Raw genomic sequence first — 16261 nt, forward strand, 5'->3', positions numbered from 1 at the left:
TACAACACTTAACATAATGAAACAAAAACAAGACTGATTTCTATGGCGCTTTTTACATCAGCGCAGGGTTTTTTCTGGATCAAAAAAGGGCTTAGGTGGTGGGCATGGCAACGGGCGCAGTCAGCCCGTAGGCGCAGATGAATTTAAGAGGCCCTCATCTTGATGGTGTACAGTATTATTTGCATTTTAAGCCAATTTCCCGCAGTTCTACACATTTCTCCATGGAGCGGAGATCATTTTCAGGAGGTTTTAAAGTTCATTTCCTGCAGGACTCACATTTCTCCATGGAGCGGAGATCATTTTCTGCAGTTCTACACATTTCTCCATGGAGCTGGGAGAAGATATTGCAGTTTTAAAGCAAAATTCCTGCAGTTCTGCCATGGCTAATGCAGTGTTATTTTGCTCAAACAGAATAACAAAATCAATACTGCTAAATGTATTGTTTTTACTTTGGTGATTGTTAGTTCTCAAAGATCATATTCTAATATATATATATATATATATATATATATATATATATATATATATATATATATATATATATATATATATATATATATATATATCTAGTCTTTTCTACATCCGTTATATCTGTTGTTTAAGTTTACACTGAAAAGTGTTTTTCCATCCCGAAAATCTATCAAAAATAAAAACGTTTTTCTCCCTCACTGTGTGGACTTAGGTGACCCGATAAACCGTTTAGGCGGCCCGCCCAAGGATTTCAATGGCAGAAAAATCCCTGTCAGCGCTTTAAATAGTAAGGGGGAAATCACCTCATCCATGACCAATGTGTAGAACCCACCTGGGTGTGGTCTGGACTGCCCCTTTGCGCCAGAAAGCTCACCACACATCAACTATTGCCGAGGAGAGGTGAGGAATGATATATGCCAATTAGGAATCAGGAGATGGTTAACATTAGCATCTCAAAAAGAGGAAACGCTGTCCGCACACTGCAGAAAAACGACCTTCAGGCTTAAAACGCCATCAAAATCGTTTTGTATTTATTTATTATAAGTGATAAGGTGTAAAGGGGCATATTGCCTAAAAGTGTGTAATGGAGCCAGTCAGAGAAACATTTCAGCTACACGCTATGTTCACTACTCTGGAGACTTAACAGTAACATCTAACACTCCTCACAGAATAGTAGTAACACCTTACACACAGGAGGGACTGTCATTACAACCGTATACAGTCATCAGATAGGAGAATCAGGTGTCTCTGCACATGTGTGTATTTGGAAGTGTGTGTGTGCGCGCGTTTGTGTTCTGAGAGACTGATGAGGTGTGTGGTGTGTGTACCTCTCCGTCGTTCACAGTGTAGTTGACCTGGGCCACGGTCACTGTGCCTGGCAGCTCCGAGGCATCGGCCAGAGTGGCCACAGTCTGCCCTGTGCCCACCTGAGGGGCAGAGAGGGGAAAAGAGAGGGAGAGACAGAGAGAGGAAAGGGAGATTACAATGGGCAACCTGGGTACAAAACTGCCAAAACCTTCCCATGGATTATATCCCTCCAAATCATCACCCAGGGCATCTTTTAATCACCACCCAGAGAGAGGGAGGCCTGCCGGCCCGCCCAGAGAGAGGGAGGCCTGCCGGCCCGCCCAGCCCAGAGAGAGGGAGGCCTGCCGGCCCGCCCAGCCCAGAGAGAGGGAGGCCTGCCGGCCCGCCCAGCCCAGAGAGAGGGAGGCCTGCCGGCCCGCCCAGCCCAGAGAGAGGGAGGCCTGCCGGCCCGCCCAGCCCAGAGAGAGGGAGGCCTGCCGGCCCGCCCGCCCAGAGAGAGGGAGGCCTGCCGGCCCGCCCGCCCAGAGAGAGGGAGGCCTGCCGGCCCGCCCGCCCAGAGAGAGGGAGGCCTGCGGGCCGCCCATGGACAGGGAGGCCTGCGGCCGCCCATGGACAGGGAGGCCTGCGGCCGCCCATAGACAGGGAGGCCTGCGGCCGCCCATAGACAGGGAGGCCTGCGGCCGCCCATAGACAGGGAGGCCTGCGGCCGCCCATAGACAGGGAGGCCTGCGGCCGCCCATAGACAGGGAGGCCTGCGGCCGCCCATAGACAGGGAGGCCTGCGGCCGCCCATAGACAGGGAGGCCTGCGGCCGTCTATAGACAGGGAGGCCTGCGGCATCTGGATCCTTAGTAGGGTTGCAAAATTCCAGAAACACACCCAAAGTTCCCAGGTCTTTCCAAAATCCCAGTTGGAGGACTTCCAGTTTGATAAGTCCCTCCCAGCTTATTCCCTTCTGATTCTGGGAATCCTCCAATCGGGATTTCTGAAAAACCTGGGAACTTTGCAAATGTTCCCGGAATGTTGGGACCCTAATCTTGACTCTGCGTTTAGGTGACGTCTGATCTGTGGAGTAGGGTTAAGTTGCCCCTAGACGCTGATCTTGGGCCAGTTTAGCATTACCCCACTAAAAAATAAGCTGATCTGTTCCTAGGGGAAACTTTACCCCGGAACTTGACCAAATATTGGTTAAGGGAGATCCTAGATCTGTACCTATGGGAAATCTGACCTGTATGAGGGAGACGGTGCCGTCGGGGTTGCTGATGGTCTGCACCACGGTCTGTGAGGGCACCAGGTGGGTGATGCTGTGGGTGGCCGTGGTCATGGCCGTGTGCTGTGGCACCTGGTCCTCAAAGGCGTACAGCAGGTCCTCGCGCCCATGCTGCTTGTAGCAGTTCTTCACGATGGTCCGCAGCGCCTGCGTCCACGACACCTAGCAAGGGGCGCCACAGCAAGAGGAGATGTTATACAGGAAACAACAAACAGAATTACTCTACGTTTCACTATAGTTTAACTTTACTAATTGATATAGTGGAGTGAAACGGAGCTGAATTCAGTCTGGGCTTTAGTTGCAATACATAAGTCATTTGAATAAGTAATTTCATTGCAATGATATTCTGATGGTATACTTTTTTGTATATTGTTGTCTTATGTAAAATAGTAACTCAAACAAAATGTACATTTGTATTCATTGATACCTATGCTTCATAACTAAACATATTTTAAAACAGTAAAGAAGTAATTTCCACATAACTTATTGTTGGATTGTCCCTGGTAGAACTCTATCCCACCAAGTTATTAGTGTTGGATTGTCCCTGGTAGAACTCTGTCCCACCAAGTTATTAGTGTTGGATTGTCCCTGGTAGAACTCTATCCCACCAAGTTATTATTGTTGGATTGTCCCTGGTAGAACTCTGTCCCACCAAGTTATTAGTGTTGGATTGTCCCTGGTAGAACTCTATCCCACCAAGTTATTAGTGTTGGATTGTCCCTGGTAGAACTCTATCCCACCAAGTTATTAGTGTTGGATTGTCCCTGGTAGAACTCTATCCCACCAAGTTATTAGTGTTGGATTGTCCCTGGTAGAACTCTATCCCACCAAGTTATTAGTGTTGGATTGTCCCTGGTAGAACATTTTAAATTTACATTTTAGTCATTTAGCAGACGCTCTTATCCAGAGCGACTTACAGTAGTGAATGCATACATTTCATACATTTTTTTTTCTGTGCTGGCCCCCCGTGGGAATCGAACCCACAACCCTGGTGTTGCAAACACCATGCTCTACCAACTGAGCTACAGGGAAGGCTGTAGAACTCTATCCCACCAAGTTATTAGTGTTGGATTGTCCCTGGTAGAACTCTGTCCCACCAAGTTATTAGTGTTGGATTGTCCCTGGTAGAACTCTATCCCACCAAGTTATTAGTGTTGGATTGTCCCTGGTAGAACTCTGTCCCACCAAGTTATTAGTGTTGGATTGTCCCTGGTAGAACTCTATCCCACCAAGTTATTAGTGTTGGATTGTCCCTGGTAGAACTCTATCCCACCAAGTTATTATTGGTGGATTGTCCCTGGTAGAACTCTGTCCCACCAAGTTATTATTGTTGGATTGTCCCTGGTAGAACTCTGTCCCACCAAGTTATTAGTGTTGGATTGTCCCTGGTAGAACTCTATCCCACCAAGTTATTATTGTTGGATTGTCCCTGGTAGAACTCTGTCCCACCAAGTTATTATTGTTGGATTGTCCCTGGTAGAACTCTGTCCCACCAAGTTATTATTCTCTAACCGTCTCCACTCAAAGACCCTTTGACCTCCACAACGTCCTACCTCTCTACCATATTCAACATTGTAATGATACCAGGGAGGCAATTCACAGGGAAAGTGTGTTTTCATCCTCACCCTCTGTTTCTGTTCCTCAGTGCGCACGTCGCTGCGCACGTTGGCCCAGGGGATGTCCTCTGGCCACCAGATGGGCTTGCAGCTCTCCTTGCCCCAGCCAGGCTTGCCCCTGCCTGTCGAATACTTCAGCATCTCTGGGATGAACGCTCGCAGCTGGGCCTGACCAGAGGAAACAAGATACAGGGGGTGAGGATGAAAACACACACACACACACACACACACACACACACACGCCCTTGACTAGGGGAGGGAAGCGGTATTGATTACCTACCTGCAGCTTGCTGAGGTGGACTGGGCCCAGAAATAGGATTTCTAAAAAGGAGACCACACTGCACTGAGGTCTATCTACAGGCCAGTCTATGACTGAGGCTCCAGTCTGCCTCCCTGACTGATGAACTAACACAATCTTGGCCTAACGGCTCTGAACTTGGGTGGCACTGAATGGAAGAAAACAGACTGAAACCTGGAGGGACAACCTGGACTGCGCTCTTTCCTTTTCCGCTGAAAAACATTTTACAACATTTCACTGTTGCCTGCCCAAATGAACAAAACCCTGTTCTGGGCAGAAAACCTGAACCGCCTCAATAGCTGACTCTCTAGTGTCCATCAGTTGTACTGTAACAAAAGACAACATCCAGATATAAACACACCCATTTTCACTGGCCAGATTAACCACAGTTCAATAACATGTTAACAGACTGCTGTAGTGACCAGAGGAGATTCAGTGAGATTAACTACAGTTCAATAACATGTTAATAACAGACTGCTGTAGTGACCAGAGGAGATTCAGTGAGATTAACTACAGTTCAATAACATGTTAACAGACTGCTGTAGTGACCAGAGGAGATTAACTACAGTTCAATAACATGTTAACAGACTGCTGTAGTGACCAGAGGAGATTCACTACAGTTCAATAACATGTTAACAGACTGCTGTAGTGACCAGAGGAGATTCACTACAGTTCAATAACATGTTAACAGACTGCTGTAGTGACCAGAGGAGATTCAGTGAGATTAACTACAGTTCAATAACATGTTAACAGACTGCTGTAGTGACCAGAGGAGATTAACTACAGTTCAATAACATGTTAACAGACTGCTGTAGTGACCAGAGGAGATTCACTACAGTTCAATAACATGTTAACAGACTGCTGTAGTGACCAGAGGAGATTCAGTGAGATTAACTACAGTTCAATAACATGTTAACAGACTGCTGTAGTGACCAGAGGAGATTCAGTGAGATTAACTACAGTTCAATAACATGTTAACAGACTGCTGTAGTGACCAGAGGAGATTCAGTGAGATTAACTACAGTTCAATAACATGTTAACAGACTGCTGTAGTGACCAGAGGAGATTCACTACAGTTCAATAACATGTTAACAGACTGCTGTAGTGACCAGAGGAGATTCAGTGAGATTAACTACAGTTCAATAACATGTTAACAGACTGCTGTAGTGACCAGAGGAGATTCACTACAGTTCAATAACATGTTAACAGACTGCTGTAGTGACCAGAGGAGATTCAGTGGTAGTTTTAAACCAGTAGTAGGTGGATGATGTTTCATTCATTCTCCCTACTGTTTAAGTGGTGTACTGTACTCTGAACAGTTAGGATTGACGACTAACCACAATGAAGCCTGATTGCTTGGACTCATCCAACCTATTGCATAAGAGGCCTCCTCATTTATTTATTCTGATTTGCCCCCTCTTCCTGTGAGACGAAGGGGACCTTACCAGTCCCCTGTGCGTGTGGCATGTGTAGCCCTGTGTGTGTGTGTCTTCCCCAGCTGGGGTGGGTTTAGTCCCCATGTCCTCAGTGTCCCTGGTAATACTGGGGCCGGGGTAGGGATGGGCCACTGCAGCATCTACCCACATTGACATCACTGAGTAGATTTGGCTAAAAATAGAATCACCACACAGCTATCCAGTTTGCTCTGTGTTCTGAGAGAGTAGACAAAATGGCAGTGCCTTGACTGGCTCTGGACAGTCTGAAACATGGATGGGTAACCTCTGGTAATAACATATCATACTAGAAATTGTTTTTGAGAAAGCCATTCTGACCCGTCTTCGTCCTGCTGTAGTTGCAGCCAGTGAATTAGCGTTTGGAGAAACCCTCTCAAAAACAACAGAAACACACGTCAGAGTTTATAAAATGGAGACCGACAAAGACTAGTTTACTAATGTAGCAACAGCTATAGTAAGCTCCTCAGTGCCTCTGTTTCTCCACCTGTAGCTGGTGGGGGGGGGGGGGGGGGGGGGGGGGGATTGGGGGACAGATGGCCTAATTACAGTGACTGTGTGTGGCGTTAACCCCCTCCCTTTGGTCTAATCCGGCAGGCTATCAGCCAATCAGCAGCCAGCCACTCCAAACCCAAAGAGCTGTAATTATGGGCTGGCTCTCCCTGGCTGGTCTCTTGACTCACCTGCTGCTCCTAGGCTCTCCATACCACCAGCCACCAGGGCCCTCTCGTGAACTCCCCAAACCCAGCCAGATGAGCCTCTCCAGGGATAGTCAGGCTGACTCCCCTCCCCTGGTTGTCACTCAGTCCCTATCCATCTTACAACCTCTTATTTGAGTCTTTCTCCTGGCACAACCATGTCTTCCACTCCACTACTATATTTAACCTTTACATGTATACAGGTTTGTCTCATTGAGAGCATCTCTTTTGAAAGAGACACCTATTCAGCATAGTAGCAGTCGACAGACTACATCTCCACAAAGCCCATACTCTCCCGCCACTCTGGCCCCAGCCAGGTGAGTGTCCTGGGATACTGCGTTGACCTGGCTCTCCAGCTGCTCCAGAACCCCCCCCGTTGCAAAACCTGGACACATACAAATCAGCTGGGCTAGACAATCTGGACCCTCTCTTCCAAAAATGATTCGCCGCCATTGTCGCAACCCCTATTACCAGTCTGTTCAACCTCTCTTTCGTATTGTCCGAGATCCCTAAAGATTGGAAAGCTGCCGCCGTCATCCCCCTATTCAAAGGCGGGGGACACTCTTGACCCAAACTGTTACAGACCTATATTCATCCTACCTTGTCTTTCTAAGGTCTTCGAAAGCCAAGTTAATAAACAGATCACTAACCATTTTGAATCCCACCGTGCCTTCTCCGCTGTGCAATCTGGCTTCCAAGGTACTAAACGATATCATAACCGCCATCGATAAAAGACAGTACTGTGCAGCCGTCTTCATCGACCTGGCCAAGGTTTTCGACTCTGTCAATCACCGTATTCTTATCGGTAGACTCAACAGCCTTGGTTTCTCAAATGACTGCCTCGCCTGGTTCACCAACTACTTCTCAGAGTTCAGTGTGTCAAATCGGAGGGCCTGTTGTCCGGACCTCTGTCATTTTCTATGGGGGTGCCACAGGGTTCAATTCTCGGGCCGACTCTTCTCTGTATATATCAATGATGTCGCTCTCGCTGCTGATGATTCTCTGATCCACCTCTATGCAGACGACACCATTCTGTATACTTCTGGCCCCTCTTTGGACACAGTGTTAACTAACCTCCAAACGAGCTTCAATGCCATAAAACACTACTTCCGTGGCCTCGAACTGCTCTTAAACGCTAGTAAAAGTAAATGCATGCTCTTCAACCGTTCGCTGCCCGCAACCACCCGCCCGCCCGACTAGCATCACTACTCTGGACGGTTCTGACTTAGAATATGTGGAACTCTACAAATACCTAGGTGTCTGGCTAGACTGTAAACTTTCCTTCCAGACTCATATTAAACATCTCCAATCCAAAATGAAATCTAGAATTGGCTTCCTATTTCGCAACAAAGCCTCCTTCACTCATGCTGCCAAACATACCCTCGTAAAACTGACTATCCTACCGATCCTCGACTTTGGCGATGTCATTTACAAAATAGCCTCCAACACTCTACTCAGCAAACTGGATGTAGTCTATCACAGTGCCATCCGTTTTGTCACCAAAGCCCCATATACCACTGCGACCTGTATGCTCTAGTCGGCTGGCCCTCGCTACATATTCGTCGCCAGACCCACTGGCTCCAGGTCATCTATAAGTCTTTGCTAGGTAAAGCTCCGCCTTATCTCAGCTCACTGGTCACGATAACAACACCCACCCGTAGCACGCGCTCCAGCAAGTATATCTCACTGGTCATCCCCAAAGACAACACCTCCTTTGGCCGACCTTTCCTTCCAGTTCTCTGCTGCCAATGACTGGAACGAATCGCAAAAATTGGTGACTGATATTTCCCTCACTAACTTTAAACATCAGCTAACCGATCGCTGCAGCTGTACATAGCCCACCTGTAAATAGCCCATCCAAGCTACCTACCTCATCCCCATATTGTTCTTATTTACTTTTCGGCACACCAGTATTTCTACTTGCTCATCTATCACTACAGTGTTAATTTGCTAAACTGTAATTACTTCGCTACTATGGCCTATTTATTGCCTTACCTCCTCACGCCATTTTCACAAACTGTATATACTTTCTTCCCCCCCTTTTTTTCTCTGTTGTGTTATTGACTGTACGCTTGTTTATTCCATGTGTAACTCTGTTGTTTGTGTCGCACTGCTTTGCTTTATCTTGGCCAGGTCGCAGTTATAAATGAGAACTTGTTCTCAACTGGTTAAATAAAAAAAATAAAAAACACACCATCCGTAACTCCATTGCCAACCAGCTTTGGCTGAGTAAAGTAAGGCAACAGATCCTCCTCTCATCAACTAAAAAAACAAACAAAAAAAACAACAACCGTCGAGATTCTTCCTGGTTCTATCACGCCTGCCCCAGAGGAGACAGGATTGGCCGCTCCTCTCTCTGTGGACCGTGTGATTGGCTGTTTCTATCCCTGTGGGCTCAGTGATTGGCTGCCTCTGTCCTCTCTCCCTGGGGTAGTGTCTCTGAGGGCGATCCATGGTACCAAGTCTCTGATGATGACGATCCAATGACTGTGTCAGCAGTGAAGTAAACAAGCTAGCACCACTTGGGATGAAGACTACTCTGTGAGCCATCTCTGGGCTGTGTTCATTAGGGCACAGCGAAGCAAAACACTTTGGAATGGAAAAACAAAAATGAGTGGCTCTTACTTTTTGGATAAGTTCAGATAGCACCTCCCTGTTTCAGTCCACTTCGTGCCTACAGAACAGGACTCTAGTGTGGACCAGGACACAGCGTTCACTAATTTCTCTTCCTCTCATACTGACTGGCACCACACCCTGACAGCCAAATGGAGGATATCTGCCTCTTAAAACGATACGGGCATATCGGAAAGCCTTGTTTGGCTCATTATGGATTCCAAATCTGTCTCATGAAGTTACATACCGTAATTTCTGGACTATTAAGCGCACCTGAATATAAGCCGCACCCACTGAATTAAAAAATATATATTATTTTGAACATAAATAAGCCGCACATGTCTATAAGCCGCAGGTGCCTACCGGTACATTGAAACAAATTAACTTTACACAGGCTTTAACGAAACATGGCTTGTAACAAAAATGAATAGGCTTTAACGAAACACGGCTTGTAACAAAAATAAATAGGCTTTAACGAAACATGGCTTGTAACAAAAATGAATAGGCTTTAACGAAACACGGCTTGTAACAAAAATAAATAGGCTTTAACGAAACACGGCTTGTAACAAAAATAAATAGGCTTTAACGAAACACGGCTTGTAACAAAAAAATAATAATTAGCAGTAAGCTTTAGTTGTCTTTTTGCACTGAGTCAATTCCTCATGCTGCTGTTTCCAACGTCTTATCATCGACTCAGTAAGACCAAGCTCCCGTGCAGCAGCTCTATTTCCTTTTCCAACAGCCAGATCAATCGCCTTCAACTTGAAAGCTGCATCATATGCATTTCTCCGTGTCTTTGCCATGATGAGGGTGACAAAATGACTACCGTAATCAGAATGATGGGAAGTTTGAGAGCGCTCGATTTAACCTAAACAGCAAACAAAAAAGTTGTTTGACCGTAACCCGTTCGGCAATTTCATTGGTCTAATGAAAGCTTCATGCCGCCAAAAAACTGAGCACGTCACAGAATGTATTTGCTTTTGTTGTGAAAAGCGGGAAAAATCCATATATTAGCCGCATCATTGTTTAAGCCGCGAGGTTCAAAGCCTGGGAAAGAAGTTGCGGCTTATAGTCCGGAATTTACGGTAGTTAAATTACAAACTAGAATCAAATAGGATCTATAGTTCTAACAAGCAACTCATGCTGGAGAAACTAGTGGCAACTATCATCATGAGAACAGGTGACAACCTAGACAAATTGACCTAAAAGGGGCATTTGACCTTGAAGCATGTCATTTTCTAGCGTAGCCAACTGCATGAAACCATGTTCTGAGCAGTGAGGGATTTATAACCAACTGGCGCCATCTGCTGGCCAGACGAGGGTTCTCATCTCACCCATAAACAATAAATATAGCTGTGTGTCAGTGTATCATCTCACCCATAAACATGAATAAATATAGCTGTGTGTGTCAGTGTATCATCTCACCCATAAACATGAATAAATATAGCTGTGTGTGTCAGTGTATCATCTCACCCATAAACATGAATAAATATAGCTGTGTGTGTCAGTGTATCATCTCACCCATAAACATGAATAAATATAGCTGTGTGTGTCAGTGTATCATCTCACCCATAAACATGAATAAATATAGCTGTGTGTCAGTGTATCATCTCACCTGTGTCATCTTGTCCACAGAGACGGGGATGCCGTCAATGGTGAGGGGGGGCAGCTCGGAGGTTAGTTCCCCCCCGGGGGGGGCGTGCTCGGCCAGGGCATTCTCCAGGTCCTCCAGGATCATGCCCTTGTACTTCCTCACCTGCAGGGAGAAGGAGGAGGGGTAGGAAAAACATGGGTTAGTGGACGACCCAGAGTAGGGGGCAAAGGTCAAGGGAAGGTTATCCCTAACCTTGTAAAAGCAGTCTGAGAACCAAACATTGTGACATAGTGAGGTACTCTGCAGGCTAGGGCTGGGTAGATATGGCCAAAACCTCATATCCTGACATATGTATTGTTATCGGGATATGAAATGACCTATCACGATATAGCACATTTTGTCAATTCAATGAATAAATAGTTCATATAAAATGACCAAATGTAAAGGCCTATTACTTATTACATTTTGAATTCTACTCAACAAATAAAAAGGTACTTACTCATATTTGATTATTTTTTTATTTAGAACCTTTGTGCAAATGTTCAATTAAGCACGTAACAAAATATAAAATATGAAATCTAAAAAGGTAAATAGAAAACACTTCAACTATAGTTGCAAACTAAATAAAAACAGGCCGAAAATATATATTTTTGGTGGGGGTGGGTGGGTGGGTGGGGGGGGCTTGCCTGTTCTGCATGTTATTTTGGCATTAATACGTGTCACATATGGGGCGGCAGGGTAGCCTAGTGGTTAAAGTGTTGGACTAGTAACCGAAAGGTTGCAAGTTCGAATCCCCGAGCTGACAAGGTAAAAATCTGTTGTTCTGCCCTTGAACAAGGCAGTTAACCCACTGTTCCCAGGCCATCATTGAAAATAAGAATTTGTTCTTAATCGACTTGCCTAGTTAAATAAAGGTAAAATAAATTCAAATAAAATTCAATTTGGTGCCTTGGGTCGAATGTTAGCACCAAATCACGGCAGCCGTTACCTCCTTCCATCTTCGTGATTCTTTGTCATATGGTGTGCCGCGAGCAAAAGCCTCTTGCAACGTCTGAGTCACGGGTTTGTTTTGAGCACCCGACTGTACTTTTTGGGGTCTCATCCGTAGACTCTCTCCGTACTGTTTCACATGACTGTTGCGTAGGTGGTAAAAGAGGTTAGTGGTGTTTGAGCCTGTTGTCGGGACCGGCCTGCGGCATATTTTGCAGAGGCCAGTTTTCTGGTCCGAGTCAGACTTTTCATACCCAAACCACGTCCATGTGACCGAAGTAGTCCCTCTTTTAGGTACGAGCTCCTTGTCTCTGTGCTCTGGGTCACGTTCACTCTCCTCCATGTTTGTTTGTGTTGCAAATTTCCTTCCGCATAGCGTCGTCCAAATGATAAAAAATATTGCAGTATAGAGTGTGATTTGCGACAATGAAATAAACGATAAGAGCATAATATGAAACGATAGACGTTTTTCTATCGTCACACGATATTGATCGTCCTATCGCCCAGCCCTACTGCAGGGCATAGAGTCAGTATGCATTGAGACTACTGTTGGTAGGATGTTGACACTGCGACTTGAATGGCCAATGCAGTGGATGTTCTGGATAAAAGTTGACTTTAGGCACAAATCTCAGATCAGAATACAAACGCTTAAATTGTAACCTTAACCACTAGGAAGAAAAAACGTTTAGGGTAACTATTTGTCGACACTGATATTTTGTAAATGCATCCGTCTTTTCCTTGAGGTAAGGAAAGGAAAAGCCCTCGTCGAGCGAAGACGATGTTTCAGTCTACTGCTTTCACCAATCACAGATCAACGTTTACTTCAACCAATGAAGGACAGAAGAGCGGATGCACTGAGAAAAGTTGAACTGGGCCATTGATTTAACCCCAATGTAAGGCAGGAACAGTGAACACACTCTTTATATGAAACACTAACTCCTTTTTCTTCTGTGTTACAGATTCAGCCTTATGAGGCGGCAACACATCATCCGTCTGTGTGGGTGACGTGTGGCAGACATGTTTGCACTCACCACATTCTCCAGCGGCGCAGCACCAAACACCTTGAACAAAGCGTTGGGCTTGGAGGGAGAGATGCACAGAACTATGGCCTGTTGGCCAACTCTGGTGGTGTACTCATCCAGGGTGGCTCGCAGTTTCCTACAGACACAAAAACACCACGAAAATCACTCAAACGTGCTCTTCCTAGTCACGGGGACTATAAAAACAAATAGCTGTGACAAATGACTGTAATTCCATACTTCGATTAAAATAAAGTACCCCCTTTCAGAAAAAACGAAATGATTACAAATAAAACTAAATAAAGTAGGATATTAATAGGATTCTGTTCAGAATGACAAGAGAAAAAGAGGCAGGAAAACAGTTTCCTAGGTGAGTTCTAGAAGATTTTGGGGTCATAGACAGTTTTCGGACGTTCACCTCAGCAGGCGTGTCTGCTGTCTCTTGCGGATGGACGGGTTGGACTCGAAGATGTGGGGCCTCTTGCGTTTCTTGCCTGTTGCTACGGCAGCAGCTGCAGCCATGCCTACTGGGCCTGTGAATAGAAACAAAACAGCTTAAATGGAGCAGTTCGCATTTGTGGTCTGACAGCACCATCTGCTGGTCAGTTATGTACATTACACCATACATATGAAAAAACGTCTATGGATAGGAACGACAACTACTCTTTAATGTGAGGGGATCAGTTCAAAGACTTGTCAATGTCATGTCTGAAATAAGTCGTTGGGGAAAAGATTCAGAAGACTGTAGATCCCTCAAACTCAACTCTGGACCTGGATTCCAGGTCCCACTGCATTTTCTTTCACTGTTCCCCTCTAATCAGGGAGTGATTTAGACCAGGTGTGTGATTCCCCTCTAATCAGGGACTGATTTAGACCTGGGGAACCAGGTGTGTGCGCAATTAATGATCAGGTAGAAGAGAAACCCAGCAGGCTCCGGACCTCATCGGGTCAGAGTTGAGTACCCCTGGTGTAGATAGACATGTTATGTACAGAGCTGGTTATGATCGCCTACTCTACATGACAGGCAACCATGTCTTTCTGTTCACAGCATTCTGTCATTTTCCTAATGCGTGACCCTGATACAAGGGTCCATGACCTAGCTTTGGCAGAGCAGATCCTGAATACAGTAACCTCTTCAAGACAGAGACCAAAGCACTCATTTCACTCTGCTACTATGAATAATAGACTGTCCATCATGCCAAAGACCCCCTCCTCTCATTGGCCGGGGCTCACCTGCGGCTGCCAGGTGCGCGGTCATCTCGTCATTGCCGGCCGAGTGAAGGATGTCTGAGTCATCATAGGCGTCGTCGTCAGGGGATGAGGGCGAGTCCTCGTCGGCGCTCAGCATGCTGTGATCTGTGTACGTGGCCACATGTACCTGCTGCACGGCGTGCTCCTCGATGGTGGTCATGTGCTCGGTCTGGTGAACGTTGTGGTCCTCCATGGCGTGGTGCTAGCCTCAAACTAACTGAAGGGAATAGAAAATAACTTATTCTATTTGCATGGGATAATTCTTTTTTTTGATGTCTCAGTATGTAACAACTTGACACCACATACAACAGGCTGGGACAGCCATAGAGGAGTGCTCCTGCCTCCGGGAGCAGAGTTAGGGTTCATGTGCTTTACAGCAATAGTTAGTACATGGGATATTGATGCAAGCAACCCGGAGACACACACACACACACACACACACACGTGTCATTCAGGGGTGTGTATAGGCCCCCGCCCACTTCTACTGTGATTCTATCCCAGAAGTATGTTAACAGGGCTCAATGAAATAAAGCTTGTTATGTCTAGGGGCTATATATGAACATGTGTACTAGCTAAATGTGTGATACATGACATAGCTAATGATAATGCACATGGATCTTCCAGTAGTAATATTGTCAGTGTAGACACATTGATGCAGTGCCTCTGTACTTATGTTCAATAAATGTAAATAGCATGTATAATGGCTGAGGTTGACTATATTCCAAATATGTTCACTCAAAAGGCTAATTGAGTATTGCACTGGGTGAACAAATTAATGATATTTCAGAATAGATTTGGTGGTGGGGGGAGACAGGAAATGCAAAGATTGAATGGCTTGCATGATGCATCTTTATAAACTGTTATATAGCCCTACTGTGAATTATGTGAGGGGGAGAGGTTGCACATAGTGAGACAGACGGGCAGGAATGGGCTGGCTAGCCAACCAGTTAGTCTTGACAAATTATCAATTGACATCGAGATTGTCTAGCTAACAGTAACTCAACATTAGGTTGCACTGATAATCATTATCTGTCTCTGCTATTAAATACTCGCGAAAGATGAGACGTATGCGAGCTATATTGATAACAGACCATAGCTACTAGCTAGCTAACGCTACCCAACCTGCCATTCAATGGCGGTGGATAGACCACAACAAGTTAGCTGGTTAGTGGCTAAGTTAACAAATGTGATTCGCTAACACTGTTTAACAGCATTTCTGATCATATGTTATGGTTATTTTACTAGCCATGTAGTTAGCTAGGTTACTGTTAGTTAGCTCCGATTATGCTTTTAGATATGACAAGAACCTAAATAAACCTCTCATTAACGTTAGCAAGTCAACCATAAAAACGCAGTTGGCTAGTAAATGTCCAAGACACATTTCGCTAGAGAATTAGCTGGCCAAGCAGCTGTATTTAGCGACATACTGGACAATTGTGTAAAAACTAGAACAACTATTGGAATCAGAATCCAAAATATTGCATGCTAACCAAGCATCGCATGCGATTACATGTGCTGTGTACTGGTAAGCTAAAATAACTACTGTAGCAGCGAACCCGCCATCTCGAGCTACAACTGTAACACAATACATAACAGGCCTAGCGGCCTACACCAACACCAACGCTATTGCTGCATTATCTCGACTTATTCTCAGTGTGCGCAAAGTGTATTGTCGTCAAAAATGACAAATATTCGTTTTTTTCGTTTTCTCATCGGTATCTAAAACAATCTGCATGTTTTCGCCCCTATGCTGCCGGGTTTGTTGGTGCGGCTGCGCCGGGGCTGAAATAGCTGGAGATTGCGCGGTAGGGCACTAACCTCAGAGCGGCTGCGCTACTTCGGGCCTGCGCCGTACGATGGGCCTGGGAATCCGAGCTGTAATGGAGGACAAAGAACAGCCAGCCCGAAAACACACCGGAGCTGAAGCTCCGCGGTCCCACTGATCTACAACACCGGGCTAACCACGCCCCTTTCACTTCAACATCACCGCACGGAAAAAGGAGATTATTCTTATTTGATAAAAAGTTAAACATATAGCAAATATTGTTCAGTAATCATTCAATATAATCCATATAGCTATGTTTATTTTGTCCGATTTTTTTTATACAGTATCGCCAACCCCCCTGAAATAAGTAGTTGTTTTTATAAACATCGCTAGCAAAAACAGGACACGCAATTTGAATT

General features: G+C 45.5%; 1 protein-coding gene across 5 annotated transcripts in view; it reads right to left on the reverse strand.

Moving 5' to 3' along the window:
• nrf1 (nuclear respiratory factor 1) overlaps positions 1–16038 on the reverse strand; it is a 34864-nt gene extending 18826 nt beyond the window's left edge. For 2 of the 5 annotated variants that reach the window (XM_029741917.1, XM_029741918.1), the window contains exons 1-9: positions 15896–16037; positions 14060–14294; positions 13245–13359; positions 12839–12965; positions 10839–10979; positions 4173–4331; positions 2506–2709; positions 1299–1397; positions 774–854 (exon numbers count right to left, since the gene is read on the reverse strand). In XM_029741917.1, the coding sequence (XP_029597777.1) occupies positions 774–854; positions 1299–1397; positions 2506–2709; positions 4173–4331; positions 10839–10979; positions 12839–12965; positions 13245–13359; positions 14060–14270 (1137 nt within the window). In that variant the 5' untranslated portion in view covers positions 14271–14294; positions 15896–16037. Of the gene's footprint in view, positions 1–773; positions 855–1298; positions 1398–2505; positions 2710–4172; positions 4332–10838; positions 10980–12838; positions 12966–13244; positions 13360–14059; positions 14295–15895 lie in introns of all 5 variants that reach the window. The other 3 variants (XM_029741916.1, XM_029741919.1, XM_029741920.1) reach the window with 3 other exon arrangements.
• Positions 16039–16261: the final 223 nt, after the last annotated feature.

This window comes from Salmo trutta, chromosome 40, assembly GCF_901001165.1.
Source record: "Salmo trutta chromosome 40, fSalTru1.1, whole genome shotgun sequence".
NCBI lineage: Eukaryota > Metazoa > Chordata > Actinopteri > Salmoniformes > Salmonidae > Salmo > Salmo trutta.